Source organism: Cryptomeria japonica, chromosome 7, assembly GCF_030272615.1.
Source record: "Cryptomeria japonica chromosome 7, Sugi_1.0, whole genome shotgun sequence".
In the NCBI taxonomy this organism is placed as follows: domain Eukaryota; kingdom Viridiplantae; phylum Streptophyta; class Pinopsida; order Cupressales; family Cupressaceae; genus Cryptomeria; species Cryptomeria japonica.
Window position 1 is genome coordinate 849,422,106 of NC_081411.1, and position 16,881 is coordinate 849,438,986.

Below are 16,881 nucleotides of genomic sequence, written 5' to 3' on the forward strand. Positions count from 1 at the left end.
ATTGCTTGAGGGGAAGAAAATTTGAGTGGGACAAACTTATCATGTTCCTTTTTACTAATCTACGTTGTGGTTAGAAATTTCCATTTCTTATTTGTAGTGTTCCCCCTAGCCCAAATTTATGTACGATTTTTTCCTTTTCATTCCTCATGGATTTACTTAAGATCCCCAAAATTTGTAGAAATTATAGAGTTGGCCAATTTTGTAAGTTAGTGTAAGCCATCAAAGTTATGGATTTTCCCTTCTCAATATTCAACTTTCCTCCCAAGTCCATTTTCTTCTATACATCTACCAAGGTTTGAAACTTCCTCATTTAGGCACATGTCATGACCATCCCTCACCTTCATTTTCTTCTCCTAATAGGCTATTGAACTTTTCCATCCCATCACACCTCTCTATCAAAATCCACTCCTTCACAATCCTTTATTAGAGAGTTAGATTTTCTATCACTAACATGCTTGTCTTTTAAACCTTGATTAGAGATTTAGATTTTCAATCACTAGCATACTTGTCTTTTAAACCTTGACCGTTGACAAGTTGTGGTATAAGTTGCAAGGTATTCTTAATGCCCCTACTAACCACTCCCAAAATTTCTCACCATTCATCCCACCTACTACTTGACACGTCAATGTGTCAAAATGCTTATTATCAACACATGGCTCCACCCATGGTATTGTATTCCCAACAACATCATGTACTTTAAGGATGTGAGTCCACATGCATTTCCGCTTGTGAGAGCTAAGTATTCTACCATAGTTGCTAATAATGTGGTAGTTAGGGTTTATGGTTATAAATCTTCATGCCATTAATGTTGAGAGTTGTTGCAAGTTTCTAGTATATTCTTTTATACCTCCCTAGTACCTTTTTATGCATGTGGGCATGGATTGTGGGTGTGCTTCAAAGGAAAATGTTTGTAGACATGAACACTCTCTATTGTGTACCAATTAGGAGATATTGACATTTAATGTAGGTCTCAATATTTTTGGGTGATGTAGACTAAAGATACACGATTATTACAAAAAATATTCAAAACCCTAAACTGGAGCTATTATGAACCCTAACATTCAAGCACATAGATCTAAGGATGAAAACCCTTAGATTCATAAGATGTTGAAGTACAAAAACCCTAAGGATCTTATGTGCCAATGGATGAAAATCTTACAGGTCAAAGGAATAGTTCTCACCTAGAGGCCACATTTGAGCTTTAATGGTAGCTAATATCAACAATATTGAGCCTACACAATATTTATAATTGTCATTTATGTAAAGCATTTGTGTTTCATTTTACCATAACTACTATAATAGAGTATTGTAACATTTTACTATCTCGTTTAATATAATAAACAATATGTAATTTAGGTTCTCTATAAACGTTATATCCTCATTTTATCATTGTGGTTGTGCAACCATGAGTTTGTTATTATTATAACTACAATATTTTAGTTTATTATTGTTATGGTAGCAACATTTTGTAAAGCATTTTTGACATGTTTAAATAAATATAATTTGCAACTTCTCTTGCATTATATGTATGATTTGTGATCTAGGTTATCCATGTAAATTTAAGAATCAAAGAAAAAATTTATGGGTTTGTTAGATTTGGGTAAAACATATTATAAGTTTTCTCTTTTAAGGCCTAATAATGAAGTCCAAAGCATAATAATGAGATATTGAAGTCGTTGTGTAAACATCAATATAATCTAGGGTCTTATATGGTCTAATATTACATATTTCTAAATTGTTAAAGTTGTGGGTAAACATTGACGTAAATTTAAGGTTTTTATGATTCTAATTCAAATATTTTCAAGTCTATTAAAATTATTTACCCTAAATTTAGCATGGGACATTGTAATTATTAGATGATTCTTATGTGTTCTCCATAGCCTAGCCTTCGATGTCTTTCTTTTGTTCTTGTAGGTACTTGTGAATTCATTTCCTTATTTCTCATTTATTTGAAGATTGACTTTTCTACAATTTAAAACAAATTATGATTTTTATAATGTGAAAAACAAATATTTAGACAACAACTTTTTTTAATAAAATTGAGAGAATACAAATACACAATTTTATCTTAAAATGAATACTAACATGATATATCAATATTTACAATATAAAAAATAAAAAATAAATACATAAAAATATCAAAATTTGATGGAAGTTCTATTTTAATATGAGATATAATCATAAGAACAAATTAATACTCCATAAACAATTGAAAATCAAACTGTGAAATAAACAAACCTAAAAAAATTTTAATGTAACTTTTTCATCTCTACACCATTATATTTTCAATGTATAGGTGTACTCCCAAGGTCCCATAAATTGTGGCCATAAAAATATGCCTTAATCATGTTTAATATTAAAATAAATGCAAATAAAAGACAATCGGACTCCATATTTCTGTTGAGGGATCAAAATCATCACCCATTTGTTGGCGAAATGCCCTACATAGAGGACTCCTGACATACATTTCAGCCGATGCAGACTGGATCATTTTTACAATTCTAGATCTGCACCCATCATATACTATCTGGGTCTCGCCGCTTGGAAGTGGAGCCTTATTCTGAGTCTAAAATGGCTTGGAACGGCCTGATATTGCTTCTGCTCGTCCTCTCTCTGTCTTCAGCAGTCAATTGCTTCTATCTTCCTGGAGTAGCTCCCCAGGACTTCAAGACTGTATGTTTCGGACAACACCCAATTCTCAGTTTTTTTTCAAATCATAGATTTTTTGACGAATACATTTCTCTGCGACTGATATAAATGAGATGGTGTTCTAATGAATGTTACTGATATGATTGAGAATGCCTTTAAATGAAGTGACTTTAGATCTGTAAGTTTTACTATGTTTTGAGTGAGTATTTTTCTTCAGGGAAAGGATAATTTGGTGGGTTGTACTGGATCTGAACTTTTCTAAGTTGCCCTTGTTCACATTAAATAAATGCACATCTGGGAATATAAAAAGGGTTTCTTGATCTGGATTTATTTTGTTCAATACCACTCCACTATGTTTTAATGAATTTAACTTCAGAGCTTGTCGAATAATTTCCCATTCTGTCCTCTGATTTTTAGCAAAGCTTTCTTTTAGGAGATTGTTTTGCGCAACCCTTTTGGGTCGCATAAGTGCTGGTAGTGAAATATGATGTATCATGGAGTCTCATCTAACTGCTATTAGTAAGGTTTTGAAGAAGTAGGATGACTTGGAAGGCTGATCTGATTCTTTGTTTTCTGATCTGTTAGATTGTGACTTTTATTGACTTATAGACCAAAATGGTTTGGAGGACCTATAGAAATATATGTATCATTGATACATTGTATTTTGTCTTTAACTTTGCTGTGCAGTAATTGCTTACTGTAATCGGAAGGACCTCTTATTATAGACTGTGCATTTACAATCTGATTACAGCAGCAAATATAATTGGACGGTTTTAACTAAAAGAAAATAATAAGTTTATATTTTAAGTTCTACACTTGCCATTCTCACTCAATCAATCCTTGAACACAAAAAATACTTCTCTATCTAGAAACTTATGCTTAATCTGAATAAATGAAAGGATGTCCAGATTCAAACGCTCCAGCTGAGGTCAAACATGCATTAAATTTAAAACTGTATTGCAAGCGTCAAATCTGATGCAAAAGATCATAACTTTGTGGATAACCATGAGATTGCATCAAATGTGGATCTTTTGGTAATAAGTAATTCTCTTTCCTGGTGCAAGTGGTGAATATAGATCCATGCGAATTACCATGAGGACATGTTGCAGCTATGTCGATGGATCCATATCGAGAGTGACTCTGATAAACATGCATATTTGTTACTTATGATGTACCTTATTCCTTACCCAGGAGACATCCCCTGATCTATTTTGGAATGGTCAACATTACCTAAGAAAGGTATGAAATATGTTAAAGTATGGATGAATCCAAACCAAAAACAGATTTAAGGCAGATCTAGAACTGATATCCTGGGGTCTGGTGTGAATCTGAACAATGTGCATGACATCTCTTAATCTTGTCATCTCAACCCCTTCTTGGTAATGGAAATATACCTTTTAATGAAATGTAACTTCTTACTAGATCAGAGAAAAGATCCGATGCGATGTTGGAGCAAGGGGTGTGATTACAATGTCAGTATTTCTATTTAGCAAGGGAAAAATGTTTAAATATACCACATTAAGGCTTTCTTGTGCTGCCTTATAAGTATAAAGCCACAAGTAATTATTTTCCAGTGCCATATACTTCCCACCCCAGCCCCCCTGATTATGCTTCTTATTTAACAATTTATAAGATTGAGGATTACATTCATGTTCCTACAAACAAGTGTATTAGTTCAACTTTGACTATCTACTGATTCATAGTTTACATCTTGGTGCTGAGATCTGATCAGCATATTGTTGATTATAAGTCCAAATGTATGATTTTTCCGGGACTTACAATGCAGTCGAGGATGACCGTTAAGGATTCTATTGAAACTTTTTATATTTTGCTTACCGGGCACCGTATGCTTAAAGTGGTCAAGTTTGACCTCTTCAAATTATCATTCCTTAAAGTAACTTAACAGGAAAATTAAAAAATCTTTAAGTGCATACTTTAATTAACACTGCCTGCAAATGGTGAATTCTATGCATTTTGACTCTTGAGATACAGTTCAGTCTAAATTGTTTCTAGGAGGACATCAAACACCTGCATATATAACATATAGTAAGTGAAATATGGACTGAAATAGTGGAGGTAGTTTTTCAGCCTGCCGTCGCATAATGTCAAACATGCTTGCGTAAATTTAAATCAAACTTAATCCAACCTCTTATTTTGTATTGCGAAATTCTTTTCTGGAAATGTTTCATGAGGCAGTCAAAGTGTCCACTCTGATTTGTTTCTAGTTTTCTTATCAAAGGTATTTTGTCTCAGATGAGCACCTGATAACTGTCTGGTATGTTTACTAAGGTGCACTTTGCATTTAGTACTATCTTGAAGTAAGCAATTCAATGTTTTATTGCATATTGAATCATACATTGCATCATATGTTATATTTTTTCATAAATTGTCAGCAATAATTTTACATCACAATAAGACTCTGGGAGACAGATGGCTAACAGCAAACTGTACATGGGAAAAAGTTTCTCTGTTATTGTATGGGCACGGCTGTGACCTCTTAACACTTTTGTTTCTGTTTGGTTTTATTCTACTTCTGTAAAAACTATTCAGAAATCATAACTAATTACACTACTTTTTAATTTTAATCAATTTTCAGAATTATTCAGTTCTATTGTTGGTTGTACACATTTGAACACTTATTTATTTGAAAAAAAAGGCACATATTATTACCTTTTTTTCTTTTTCTTTGGAGGGTTCTGATGTACAATACTGATATGAAATATATCCTTGTTTATCCAGGGCGATGAGCTCCAAGTTAAAGTCAACAAATTGAGTTCCACAAAGACGCAGCTCCCTTATGATCACTATTCTCTGGACTATTGTAAGCCAAACAAGATTGTCAACAGTGCAGAAAATCTTGGAGAAGTTCTTCGTGGAGATCGAATCGAGAACTCTCCTTATGTGGTTAGTATTTTATATTTCATTCTTGAGTCTGTTCTTACTGGATTGCTACTACAGAGAGATTCATAGGTGTTATTTTTATTTGTTTTTATTATTTATATTGAGGAAAGAGATTGTAAGTCTAGTGGCATTGCAGTCGGGTTTGCAGCATTATATAATAGAATGTAGACATTTTATTGGATTTTTTATCACAAGCATTTCTTGGCAAGAATATGAGATCCCTGGGGTAGATCCACTTTGTCTGATCAAGCACATGACACTGCATCTTCTATTGCAGTTTCGTATGAGAAAGGGAAAGATCTGTAATTATGCATGCAAGAAAACACTGAATGCAAAGTCTGCAAAGGATTTCAAGGAGAAAATAGATGATGAATATCGAGTTAACATGTACACCTTTGCTCCTTTTTGAAACCCTATTTAATTGTCTCTTTCAGATGATCTTTGCTAAGTCTATTTTTTTGTAGTAGGACTTTCCTTGCTTGTTTAGATTTCTATATGTGGCTACTAATTTCTTAGTTTGATTGGAATAGGATTTTGGATAATCTTCCAGTTGCAGTACCCAGACAAAGAGCGGATGGGAGTCTAGTTGCCTCTTATGAGCATGGCTTTCGAGTTGGGTTCAAAGCTAGCTATACAGGGGTAAGTTCACATATGATGCTAGTGTGGTTCTTCTCTTTATATTGGCACTTTTAAAATATTTTCTTTTGTCCAATGCATGGGATCCTGTTTCAATATATGGGAGCAGAATCCAGAAGAGAAGTACTTTATACACAATCATCTGGCTTTTGAGGTTAAGTTTCATAAAGACATAGAAACTGATGCTGCTCGGATTGTTGGATTTGAAGTTATACCTTTCAGGTATTTCAAAACTAGGTTGGAATTGTAATATTGTTAGATTATTTTAGTAATGTATGATCACGTAGTTTTTGTTTTTTGTTTTACCCTTTTTCATTTCTGGGTATCAAGTTGAAGAAATTGCCTGTTTTTGTTTTCCTGCTCTCGGTGCAATAGCATTAATAATGCATTTGAAAAACTTGGTTATGATAGTTTGTTTTAATCACAGGAATGGCTAGAATTTAGAACGATACCAATGTCTATAAATATTATGTTCAATTCTTTTACTAATAAGAGGATATGTTCAATTTTGAAACAGTGTCAAACACGAGTACAAGCAACCCTGGGTTGAGGAGAATCCCCAATTGACAACATGCAACCCAAGCTCCAATCACCGTGTTTTACCTACTGATGCTCCACAAGAAGTTGAGGAGGGTAAAGAAATCATATTCACTTATGATGTATCATTTACGGTATTGACCAACTCTTTCCTGCTGTTTTCTGTAATTTTTATTATATGGTCAAACTCTTCTTCGTTGTATAAATACTTCCATTGATGATTAATCTATACGTACATGCAAGTAACAGTTCTATCTTTCAGGAAAGTGACATCAAATGGGCTTCTCGTTGGGATACATATCTTCTCATGACAGATGATCAGATCCACTGGTTTTCTATAATCAATTCATTAATGATTGTGTTGTTCCTTTCTGGCATGGTGGCAATGATTATGATGAGAACACTGTACCGAGATATTTCAAAGTACAATCAGTTGGAGACACAGGATGAAGCCCAAGAAGAAACAGGATGGAAACTGGTCCACGGAGATGTATTCAGGGCCCCAACCAATTCAAGCCTACTCTGTGTCTATGTAGGAACTGGAGTACAGTTTATTGGTATGACAATTGTGACAATGTTATTTGCTATGTTGGGGTTTCTTTCTCCATCCAATCGTGGTGGATTGATGACTGCAATGGTGCTGTTGTGGGTGTTTATGGGTTTGTTTGGTGGTTACTCTTCTGCTCGGTTGTACAAGATGTTCAAAGGTACAGAATGGAAAACAAACACAATCAAGACTGCTTTCACATTCCCTGGCATTGCTTTTGCCATTTTCTTTATACTCAATGGACTGATCTGGGGTGAAAAGTCCTCTGGTGCAGTTCCATTTGGGACAATGTTTGCTTTGGTCTTTTTATGGTTTGGGATATCTGTGCCCTTGGTTTTTGTTGGTAGTTACTTTGGCTACAAGAAGCCTGCAATTGAGGATCCAGTTAAGACAAATAAAATTCCCAGGCAAATTCCAGAGCAGGCATGGTACATGCAACCAGTTTTCTCAATATTCATTGGAGGCATATTGCCATTTGGAGCTGTTTTCATTGAATTGTTCTTCATCTTAACCTCCATCTGGTTACACCAATTCTACTACATTTTTGGGTTCCTTTTCATAGTCTTTGTTATCCTTATTGTCACCTGTGCTGAGATTACAATAGTCCTCTGCTACTTTCAGTTGTGCAGTGAAGACTACCATTGGTGGTGGAGAGCTTATCTGACTTCAGGCTCATCTGCACTGTACCTATTCTTATATGCTACATTCTATTTCTTCACTAAGCTGGAGATCACAAAAGTTGTCTCAGGAATCCTGTATTTTGGCTACATGACAATTATCTCATATGCATTCTTCGTATTGACTGGCACGATCGGGTTTTATGCATGTTTCTGGTTCGTGCGGACTATTTATGCATCAGTGAAGATTGACTAAAGCTCCATATTGTGGCCAATTTTTTCTCAGAGGAATGCATATTTTGTCGAGCAGAATTAAACTGTAGAATGTGAGATGTGCATACTACATCTATGCTATAGGAAATCAGCAGAGGAAACTCAGATTGGTCTTTGTATGCTAGCAAGAGGTGGTAATTGAGAAGCTATCATATCACGCATTAATCACTTAGGGGTTCCAGATATTTTAGAAGATACAAATACCAGATTATTCTTTGTTGTACTTCGCGGTTATTAGAATAGCAAATACTTTATATGTAGCGGTTGCAAGATATGCACCTGTTTTGCCTTTCATGCCATTCAACAAGAGTTGTTTGATATGATAGAACTTGATGTGCAGGAACTTGCTTTTGGCTGGTTAGAACATTTGCTAACTAATTCTAATGATCATATTATTTTTTTCAGTTTTATTATAAAATCATAAAGTTACTGCTAGTTATGATACAAAATACGAGATTATAATTGTTAGAGAACTAGAAGCTATACCGAGGCTGTGATTTTTTAATTTACATTCTCTAGACCATGGCAGTGTACCTGAAGGCTGAAAAACTTTGTGAATCTGTTGGCACGTCGATCTCTAGTTTTATCTAGCAGTCAAGTTGATTGAGTCTGTTCTTCCTTATTTCTGACTGATCATTCTAAAAATTGCTTTCTTATCTGTTTCTGACCATTAATTTCAATGATTTATGTACTTTTGGTTGCCATTGGCTTTGTAGCACATGTCAAAAGCAAATTGTGGACTGAACATAAAAAGTGGCATGTATTATGTTCAACTTTGCAGGAGTGGCTATTGTTGGTATCCATACTCAGTTCTTGTACGATTCATTGTTGGCTAAGCCTTATATAAATTCAAGACTGTTATCTTCCACAGTGATTCTGCAAGTGTTGTGAGATTATATGCTTGTGGTTATCTTTGAAGTAGTTTTCATAGAGATACATATTGCAAATGTCATTTATAAAGTGATAGTTACATGACTCACTAGGACTGGCCTAGACTCGGTGAGTCTGAAGCCGAGAAGGCTGAACCAAGGCACAGGGATTCATGACCTGGGTACATGGTGAGTTTTGTCAGACTCACTGAGTCGCAACGGGTAAACTTGGCCAGGTCTACTAAAATCAGCAAAAAAGCATAGAAGTTTGAAAATGTCTAAACATTGAAAGTCAAGTGCTTTTTTAAAGGTTTGGAGGACTTCTGGAAAGATGTAGATATTTTTTTCTTTCAGCTTTCAGCTTTTTCAAAAGCAACAGTTTTTTCCTTTCAGTTTTTTTTCAATTAAATTTCTATTTATTAAATTTTATGTATACTTTTAGTTCTAAGTCAAACCCTATCATAAGTAATGCTCCTAAGTTTGTAACAATATTTGTAGACTTGTCTAAATACAAGTGCTTGACTCCACATAGAGCTAGTAATGTTGGGCTGTGGGATACGAGCTCCTTGCAACCACTTTTCATTACTCCATGTGATTTTTGTTTTTCTGCCATGGACGTTATCTGCAAGTTTTGTACATCTAAAACACTGACAATATTTATATATTTTAAATTGTTGTTTTCTTAAGGTAAAATTTCCGTTATATTGATGGGATCGATGTATATTGTATATACAATCAAAATAGTTTTTATTTGATTAGTTTTTTTTCTTTAAATTTTGTTTATTGAATGATATATGATAAAAGTTTTTAAGTCTTTAGTTTTTTAATATTTCATAGTAATTTCAATTTATAAGTCTTGACTCAAAAATCAACTTAGGAGCAGAGTCGGAGTTGAGTCATTCACTCAATCAAGAAGTCCATTGCAGAGGCCCTTGTATTGACTAGTCCCGATTACACCTTGCCATTCTACATATATTCTCTTGCCTCATTGCATCCTTGTGTTGTTGTTCTGACACATAGACAGGTGGGCGACAAAAAGCCAATTGCATTTATGAGTTCACCCTTTAAAAATGTTGAAATAAGATACTCTGCTCTCGAGAAGCAGGCTTTTGCTTTGGTGAGAACTGTTAAAAAATTTAGACACCAATGCAGATATACGTGATTGTGCTTGACCAAGTAGTCAAGTCGCTACTAATGCAGAGTGAACTTGGAGAATGTCGTGGGAAATGGATGGCTATTCTATAAGAGTTTGGTCTAGAAATGCATCCCATGAGATTAGTGAGGTCAAGGTCTGTCGCAGGCTATAGCAACTGACACTCCTTACATTCAATGCCAACAATACACTTTGGAGTCGTTCACATAGAACCTTTGGTACATCGACTTGATGTTTATTCTGCTAAACAAGTGTCTAGAAGGATTGACTGCTGCACAAAGGAGAGCCCTTAGGCTTAAAAGTGCCAACTACATTATTAAAGATTTGGCACTATATTGAAAAAATTATGAAGGCATCTATCTCAGATGTCTAGATAGTCAAGAAGCTAATAAGATGATAGAGGAATTTCATGGTAAATATGGTACAAGCCATGGGTCGACAGATGCTACAACGCATCAAATCCTAAAAGCAGGGTATTACTGGCTCAACATCTTCAAGGACATTCATGAACATGTTAGACACTGTCATACCTGTCAAACAATGTCTCGAGAAAGGAATCTAGCTATGCTCTTCAACCAGTATTCAAGGTTAGACCTTTCGCCCAATGGGCATTGGATTTTGTTGGAGTAAATAACCCCAATTCATTTGCAGGGCACACGTTCATGTTAAGTGTCACAAATTATTGCACTCGGTGGATGGAAGCCCAAGCATTTAAAAACACTACCATAGAGACAATTCTTAAATTCCTCAAAGATCATATTGTTACCAAGTTTGGAGTGCCCTTCGCTTTGGTATGTGATGATAAACTTATAAGGCACTGAGAGTGGGTGGGGGGGGGGGGGGGGTGAATCAATGCAAGCAAAAACAATACGAGTCTGATCACCAACTTTTAACTTAAAACTTATCAAGCATAAGAGAAATATCACCACATAAGCTAATGCCCAATAAAACAAATTCCACATAACACGAGATTATACGTGGAAACCCAAAAGGGAAAAACCATGGTGGGAGTTAATACCCATAAGATTCACTATCTGCAGAATAGAAATCTGGACCGATTAAGGTCTTACAAATATGCCTTGTTAGGAGCAGACCCGGTTAGGAGTCACCCAGTTAAGGGATTTAAATGATAAGCCCTATTAGGAGCTATGACCTGTTAGGATCAACCTCACAAGAGGATTTAACACTCTAATATAGAGCTACCTTGTTAGAGGATTTACAAGTTAAGGCCTGCTAGGACCTACCCGGTTAGAGGATTTTACTGCTGCAAACTGTTAGGGAAACAACAATCAAATGATCTTCATATAACACCTTTCTATCTAATAAGATTTGCTTCAGATCCTCAAAACATCAATAACACATCAATACAAAGCTTTGCAAAACACCGCACAATCAACTTTGCCTAATTTGCCTTCGATCTCACACACATATGCATTCATACACACATCGACTTGATACCTCATCACTCTTTTTATAAACATCAATTTTAGTCGGCTACAACCTTGGAACAATTTACTAGCTTCAAAGAATCTAGACAAAATAATATTACACGCCGAACTTATGTCGGCCACCGACATAACAAATCAAAACCTGTGTCGTTTTACCGATTTAAGTGACTTTATCACTACCGGTTGAGTGTTTATCAAAATGTCTGCTCTGTACATCAAATCTTGCTTGTCCAGTTGATTTTGTCAATGCGGTTATAAACATAGCTCCAAATACTGTCTCCATCATCGATGTAAAACCGTATCATCCAACTCTTCATGAATCCCCTATATCGGTTGTCGAAATGCAACTCTGTTCATAGTTTACCGGTTGAGATCCTAATTACCGGTTCTCTGCTAAACTGACTTTTGTACCGGTTAGACCTTACCGGTTGGCTTCCAAGACTTAGATGACCACAAAAATATTGTTGCATCAATGGCAACACAAGACTTAGTCATCAAACATGAATCTCAATCTCTTCATCACATTCACCAATCAATCATTTACCAGTTGTATATCACCAACAATCTTTACCGGTTCAATCAAATGCCAACATGTGATAACGACCCAACTTTTACTTCCGCACAGTTAATGCAATGGTCATATGAATTCAAGGTGGTTCTTAAGTTTTCCTCTAAATACTATCCTTAGGGAAACGGAGTAGCTGAGTCTACCAACAAGAACATTTTAGATGTTATCAAAAAGTTGTTTGAGAAGAACCCTAGAGACTGGAATAACCAACTAAAAAATGCCCTCTGGGCTGATAGGACAAGAGTTAAGGCTGCTCTAGGGACTTCTCCATATTACCTTGTCTATGGCCAAAGTCCCGTTTTTCCAATCAACTTACAAATTCCTATCCTCCAACTAATGAAAGATCTAGAGATTGAGGACCAGGTTGAGGTTCGTCTCCTAAACCTATTAAAACTTGATGGACAACGGATGAATACCTTACAACATTTCGCTAAGCATCAAGTTGTCATTAAGTGATGGTTTGATAAAAGAGCCAAGGTGAAAGCTTTTCGTATCTCTGACCTAGTTACTTTATGGGACAAAGCCAAGGAGAAGAAGGGTGATCACCACAAATTTGAAAGACTGTGGTTAGGTCCTTACCAAATTGTTGAAATTTTAGGAGAGAACACCTTTCGATTGAGCTTGTTAACTGGAAAATCTATACTGTTGCTCGTCAATGGTCAGTTTCTCAAGCATTATCTTTATTAATCCAAAGTTAAGTTTGATCTATTGTATTATAGTAGTTTTGTTGTTTTGTTTCGTTTTGTTTGTCGTTGTTGTTTGTTGTTTTGTTTCATTTGGGGAAGGGTATTTTAATCTCAAAGTCTTTGATATGGTAGATATTCTTTGCATAATGATGTGAAATTTTGGGAGACTTCGACTCAGCTCTTTATAACTTCATTATCTTTTGGCTAATTTTGAAATGCTTGCCTACATTCGTCCAAGGTGGTATATAATGGTTTAATGATGATTTGCGTTCTTGACATTCAATTGGTGAAGGCTAACCTAATTACTCAACACCCTTAGCACATTAAAATACATCATGAAATCTTTGAAGATATCAAAAGAACTTGTATCCAAATAAAAAATTAGAAATCAGGTTGTTTCTCGTTGTCCACTATGGTCCCCAACCCAACTTCAAAACTTCATTGTTTTAAAAGTTGCTTTAAGTTCAAAGAGGAAAAGGCTTTGTATCCAATACAGTGAGAATAAAAAAAAGGAGAGAGAATCAATTACTTGCTGCAACTTACTTGGGTGTTTCAAATAATCTCCATCGGGGCTATAAAACCCTGATTGATAGTACAACACTGCTTGACAAGGACCAGAGGTATCTCTGTCGGGACTATGGACGTCCGGCTGGCAACAGAGCTATGCCCATGATAACATTGAACGAAACACATGGTTGATTTCACCCTTGTAGCTTGGGCCCAAGTTCCTTTGTCTATCTTCATGATAAAAAAGATGGGGTGATAAATCAAAAGCACACACTTACGAGTTGATCATGCCGAGTCCTTAACTTTATGGTTTGATAATTTGTTTGCTCATACTTTCGCTCTTATGAATTACCCTGAATGGCAGTAGGCTTGGAGGTCAAGTGAACCAGAGATTTTGAAGTTCTAAAATGCCTTGAGTCATTTTTCCCAGATAATCGCCATTTGTTATGCCATGCATATCTAGCCCCATCATTTTCTTTGTTTTGAAAATGCAGGTTCCTCCTTTTTTCTTTTCTTTCTTTTCTTTTCCTTGTATTTTTGTTATGCTCCTTCAACATTTTGGGTTTCTGAAACCCCAGAGTGCCCTTTTGTTTTCATGTTTTTGTCCTGCTTCGGGATTTTGGAACCTCGAAACCTCGAAGCTCCTTCCCTTCTTTCTTTCTTTTTTTTTTTCTTTTGGTGTTCTTTGGAACTCCGGGTTTTCGGAGTCCTGAAGCTTCCTTTTGATTTTCTTTGTTTTGCTCAAGACCTTGGAACTCCGGAACCTCAGAATCCCGAAGTCTTGTTGGTTGGTTTGCTTTTGTTTTGAGTCTCGAGATCTCAGAAGTCCAAAGTCTCGGGTTCTTCATGTCTTGTTTTGTTTGACAGATTTCAGAACCCCAGAGTTTCGAACTCTGTTTGTCGTTCTCGCTTTTGAGCCCCGGGATTTTGGAACGGGTTCTCTTTGTTTGTCTTTGTTCCACTTCGAAACTCCGGAACCTTGGAGTCCCAAGGTGGTCTTCGTTTTGTTTTCCAAAGCCTTGGGATCCTGGGACCTCGAAATCCCGAGCTTCTCTGCATGTTGTCCGTTGGACTTCGGGATTTTAAAATTCTGAAACCCCGAAGTAGTGTGCCTTTAATGGGCTATACGATCGCCCGAAGGGGGTATAAATAGTGCCAAACAAGTCATTTAGACTCATTTGTGCACTCACTCATTTCGAAATTCTTAGCTCTCCTTCGCAACTTTGCTTCCCGTGGTGCACGCGTTTTTGTTCGAGCTTCCATTCCAAGTTGGTCTTTTGGTTTCTTTGTTGTGTTTTTCTCTCGTTTTGCGGGATTCCTCCTTTCCTAGTTTAGATTTAGATTAGATTTCATGCTTCTGAATAGAAGTTGATTTTCATCAACCAGTAGGTTTTGGCCTTGTCTCACCCTTTTCTGGGATCTCCCCAAAATCCTGAAACTTCGATTTACCCTACTACGGAATCCTGAGATCCCCAAGTTCCGAAGTACCCCCTTTTTTTGGCCCAAGTTAAGATCTTTCAGGATTTCGAAACCCCGGAATCCCGAAACCCGTCATAACACAAAGTTTAAATCTCGAGACCCCGGAAGCCTGAAGTTTTGAAATTCAGTCTTGCCGAATTTTCCTGCCTCGGAACCCTGGAAGCCCGAAGTTCTAAAGTGACCTGTTTTAATGCCTCTATCTACTTTGGGATTTCGGAATCCCGAAACCCCGTAACGAGTCCTAGTTCCATATTTTAAACCTCAGGACCTCAGAGTTCCAAAGTCTGTTGTGTTTTGTTAATATGTGCAAATTGATTATGTATCTTTTCTTGTAGAGTAAAACAGACTTATGGATGCATTTACATCTAGCAGAAAGAAGACCAAAGAGGAAATCAAGTTAGAAAAGAACCCATCTACGGTGAAGTATCAATACCAGGGACAAACCTTGGTATCTAAACTAGACAATGAAATAAAGTGGGTGACAGATACAGAAGTTGGTCATATTGAGATCGAAGACGTAGGAAAGGAAGTGGCCTAGCCTAATCTAGATGCACCTTACAGACAGATCAAGAGATCCGGTTTGGTAGAGGCCACAATCTTTCCACAAGCCTTGCAATTTCCTGAGCTTATCTTAATAATAGCTCAACATTATAATCAGGAGACCAGAAAATGTGTTGATGCTGTAGGAAATGTGATAATAGATCTCTCACCCGAGATGATTGAGATGACTTTTGGGATCCTGGATATGGATAAAGTCCACCAAACTATATAAGAAGAGGCGGCCTCCATATTTAATAAGAATTCCTCCAATTATAAACGCCATATCAATGAAGCTTGGTTGAACCAACCCAAAAAGACAAACCTTAAGGAAACATACATCCTGAGGGCAGACTTTAAGGATGCACCAAAGGATTTAGTAATCACGCTGAGTCATTCTTTCGGTAAACTAGATTGCCGACATTTCCATCTATGGATGTTCCACTACATGCACACGATCTTAACAGGGAAAGAATATTTTGATTGGGCATAGATTGTCTCTGATTATATCCATAAACAATTAACCATAGTTTTGCAAACAAATAATTTCTTCATGACTTCTTATATCGTATGGGTGGTAGCTCGAGCTGGAAAATACTCGGGTCTTAACAAAGAATGCAGGTTGGGAGAAAAGCCAGGACAGAAAAGGGTGTGGGAGTATTACACCCACCTACCCATCACACAGACCAAATTTCATTTTAAAAGAATAAATGACACATTCATATATCCAGTCATAAATAAGTTGACGGGTGATGTAGGGTACATAATTTCACTAGAGGCTATCAAGATGGTCAAAGGGTGGGGTTGTTGGTTTCTTCAAAACCAACACTCTACTTACATTAGAGTGAGTGGGTTCACTGGAAAGTCGTTCCTCCTTCCCAGATTTTGCAGTAGCAAAATAATTATTCTTGAGTATACAAGGAAAATTGTGGGATTGCAATCACTTTTGACCCTTAAGCATAAGACTGGGGTGACATTCCCTATCTCACTAGAATATTATACATGTAAGAATCCACTAGCAGCTAAGGAAGCCGAACAAGAACTGCAGGACCTCAGCTTAAAGGAGTTGGATTATGCAAGAGATAGATATGATCCCTTAGACAAACTAAAGCAAATGATGCCTCTTTCATATCCAGGTCACCAGCCAGCTTTGGAGGACTTTTGGGCTGACATGGAGGACAATTTTGAGGCTCGAGAGAGGAGATATCATAGATTGATGGTTCCTTAGATAAGGAACTTTATTATAGAAACTAACCTCCCTAATGATCTCAGCGATGATGGAGAACTACTGGATCCCGTATTCAAGGAGACAAGGATTGACAAGAGACTACTCACTCCCATCTGATGGTCAGAGCAGGAAGTTGTTGATGTAGACACAGTCTCAAAAAGGTAATTGAAAGAACCATGCAATGGTTAGGTTTGAGGATTCGACCGAGCGCCACAAAGGAAAAGAAGAAAGGTATAGCTACGAATA

General features: G+C 36.4%; 1 protein-coding gene across 1 annotated transcript; it reads left to right on the forward strand.

The window, feature by feature from the left end:
• Positions 1-2,386: 2,386 nt before the first annotated feature.
• Positions 2,387-8,564, forward strand: LOC131039564 (transmembrane 9 superfamily member 7). The gene is made up of 7 exons (XM_057972354.2): positions 2,387-2,673; positions 5,389-5,553; positions 5,828-5,937; positions 6,081-6,189; positions 6,296-6,408; positions 6,704-6,857; positions 6,986-8,564. The coding sequence occupies exons 1-7, from the start codon at positions 2,572-2,574 to the stop codon at positions 8,141-8,143; spliced, it is 1,911 nt and encodes a 636-aa protein (XP_057828337.2). The 5' UTR covers positions 2,387-2,571; the 3' UTR covers positions 8,144-8,564.
• The last annotated feature ends 8,317 nt before the right edge of the window (positions 8,565-16,881 follow it).

What these genes read in the sequence shown, in the direction of transcription:
- LOC131039564 (XM_057972354.2), top strand. Translation starts at nt 2,572, where the DNA reads ATGGCTTGGAACGGCCTGATATTGCTTCTGCTCGTCCTCTCTCTGTCT. An exon ending in GATGAATATCGAGTTAACAT is followed by an intron (nt 5,938 to 6,080) that starts GTACACCTTTGC and finishes TGATTGGAATAG; the next exon opens with GATTTTGGATAATCTTCCAG. An exon ending in TTTGAAGTTATACCTTTCAG is followed by an intron (nt 6,409 to 6,703) that starts GTATTTCAAAAC and finishes ATTTTGAAACAG; the next exon opens with TGTCAAACACGAGTACAAGC.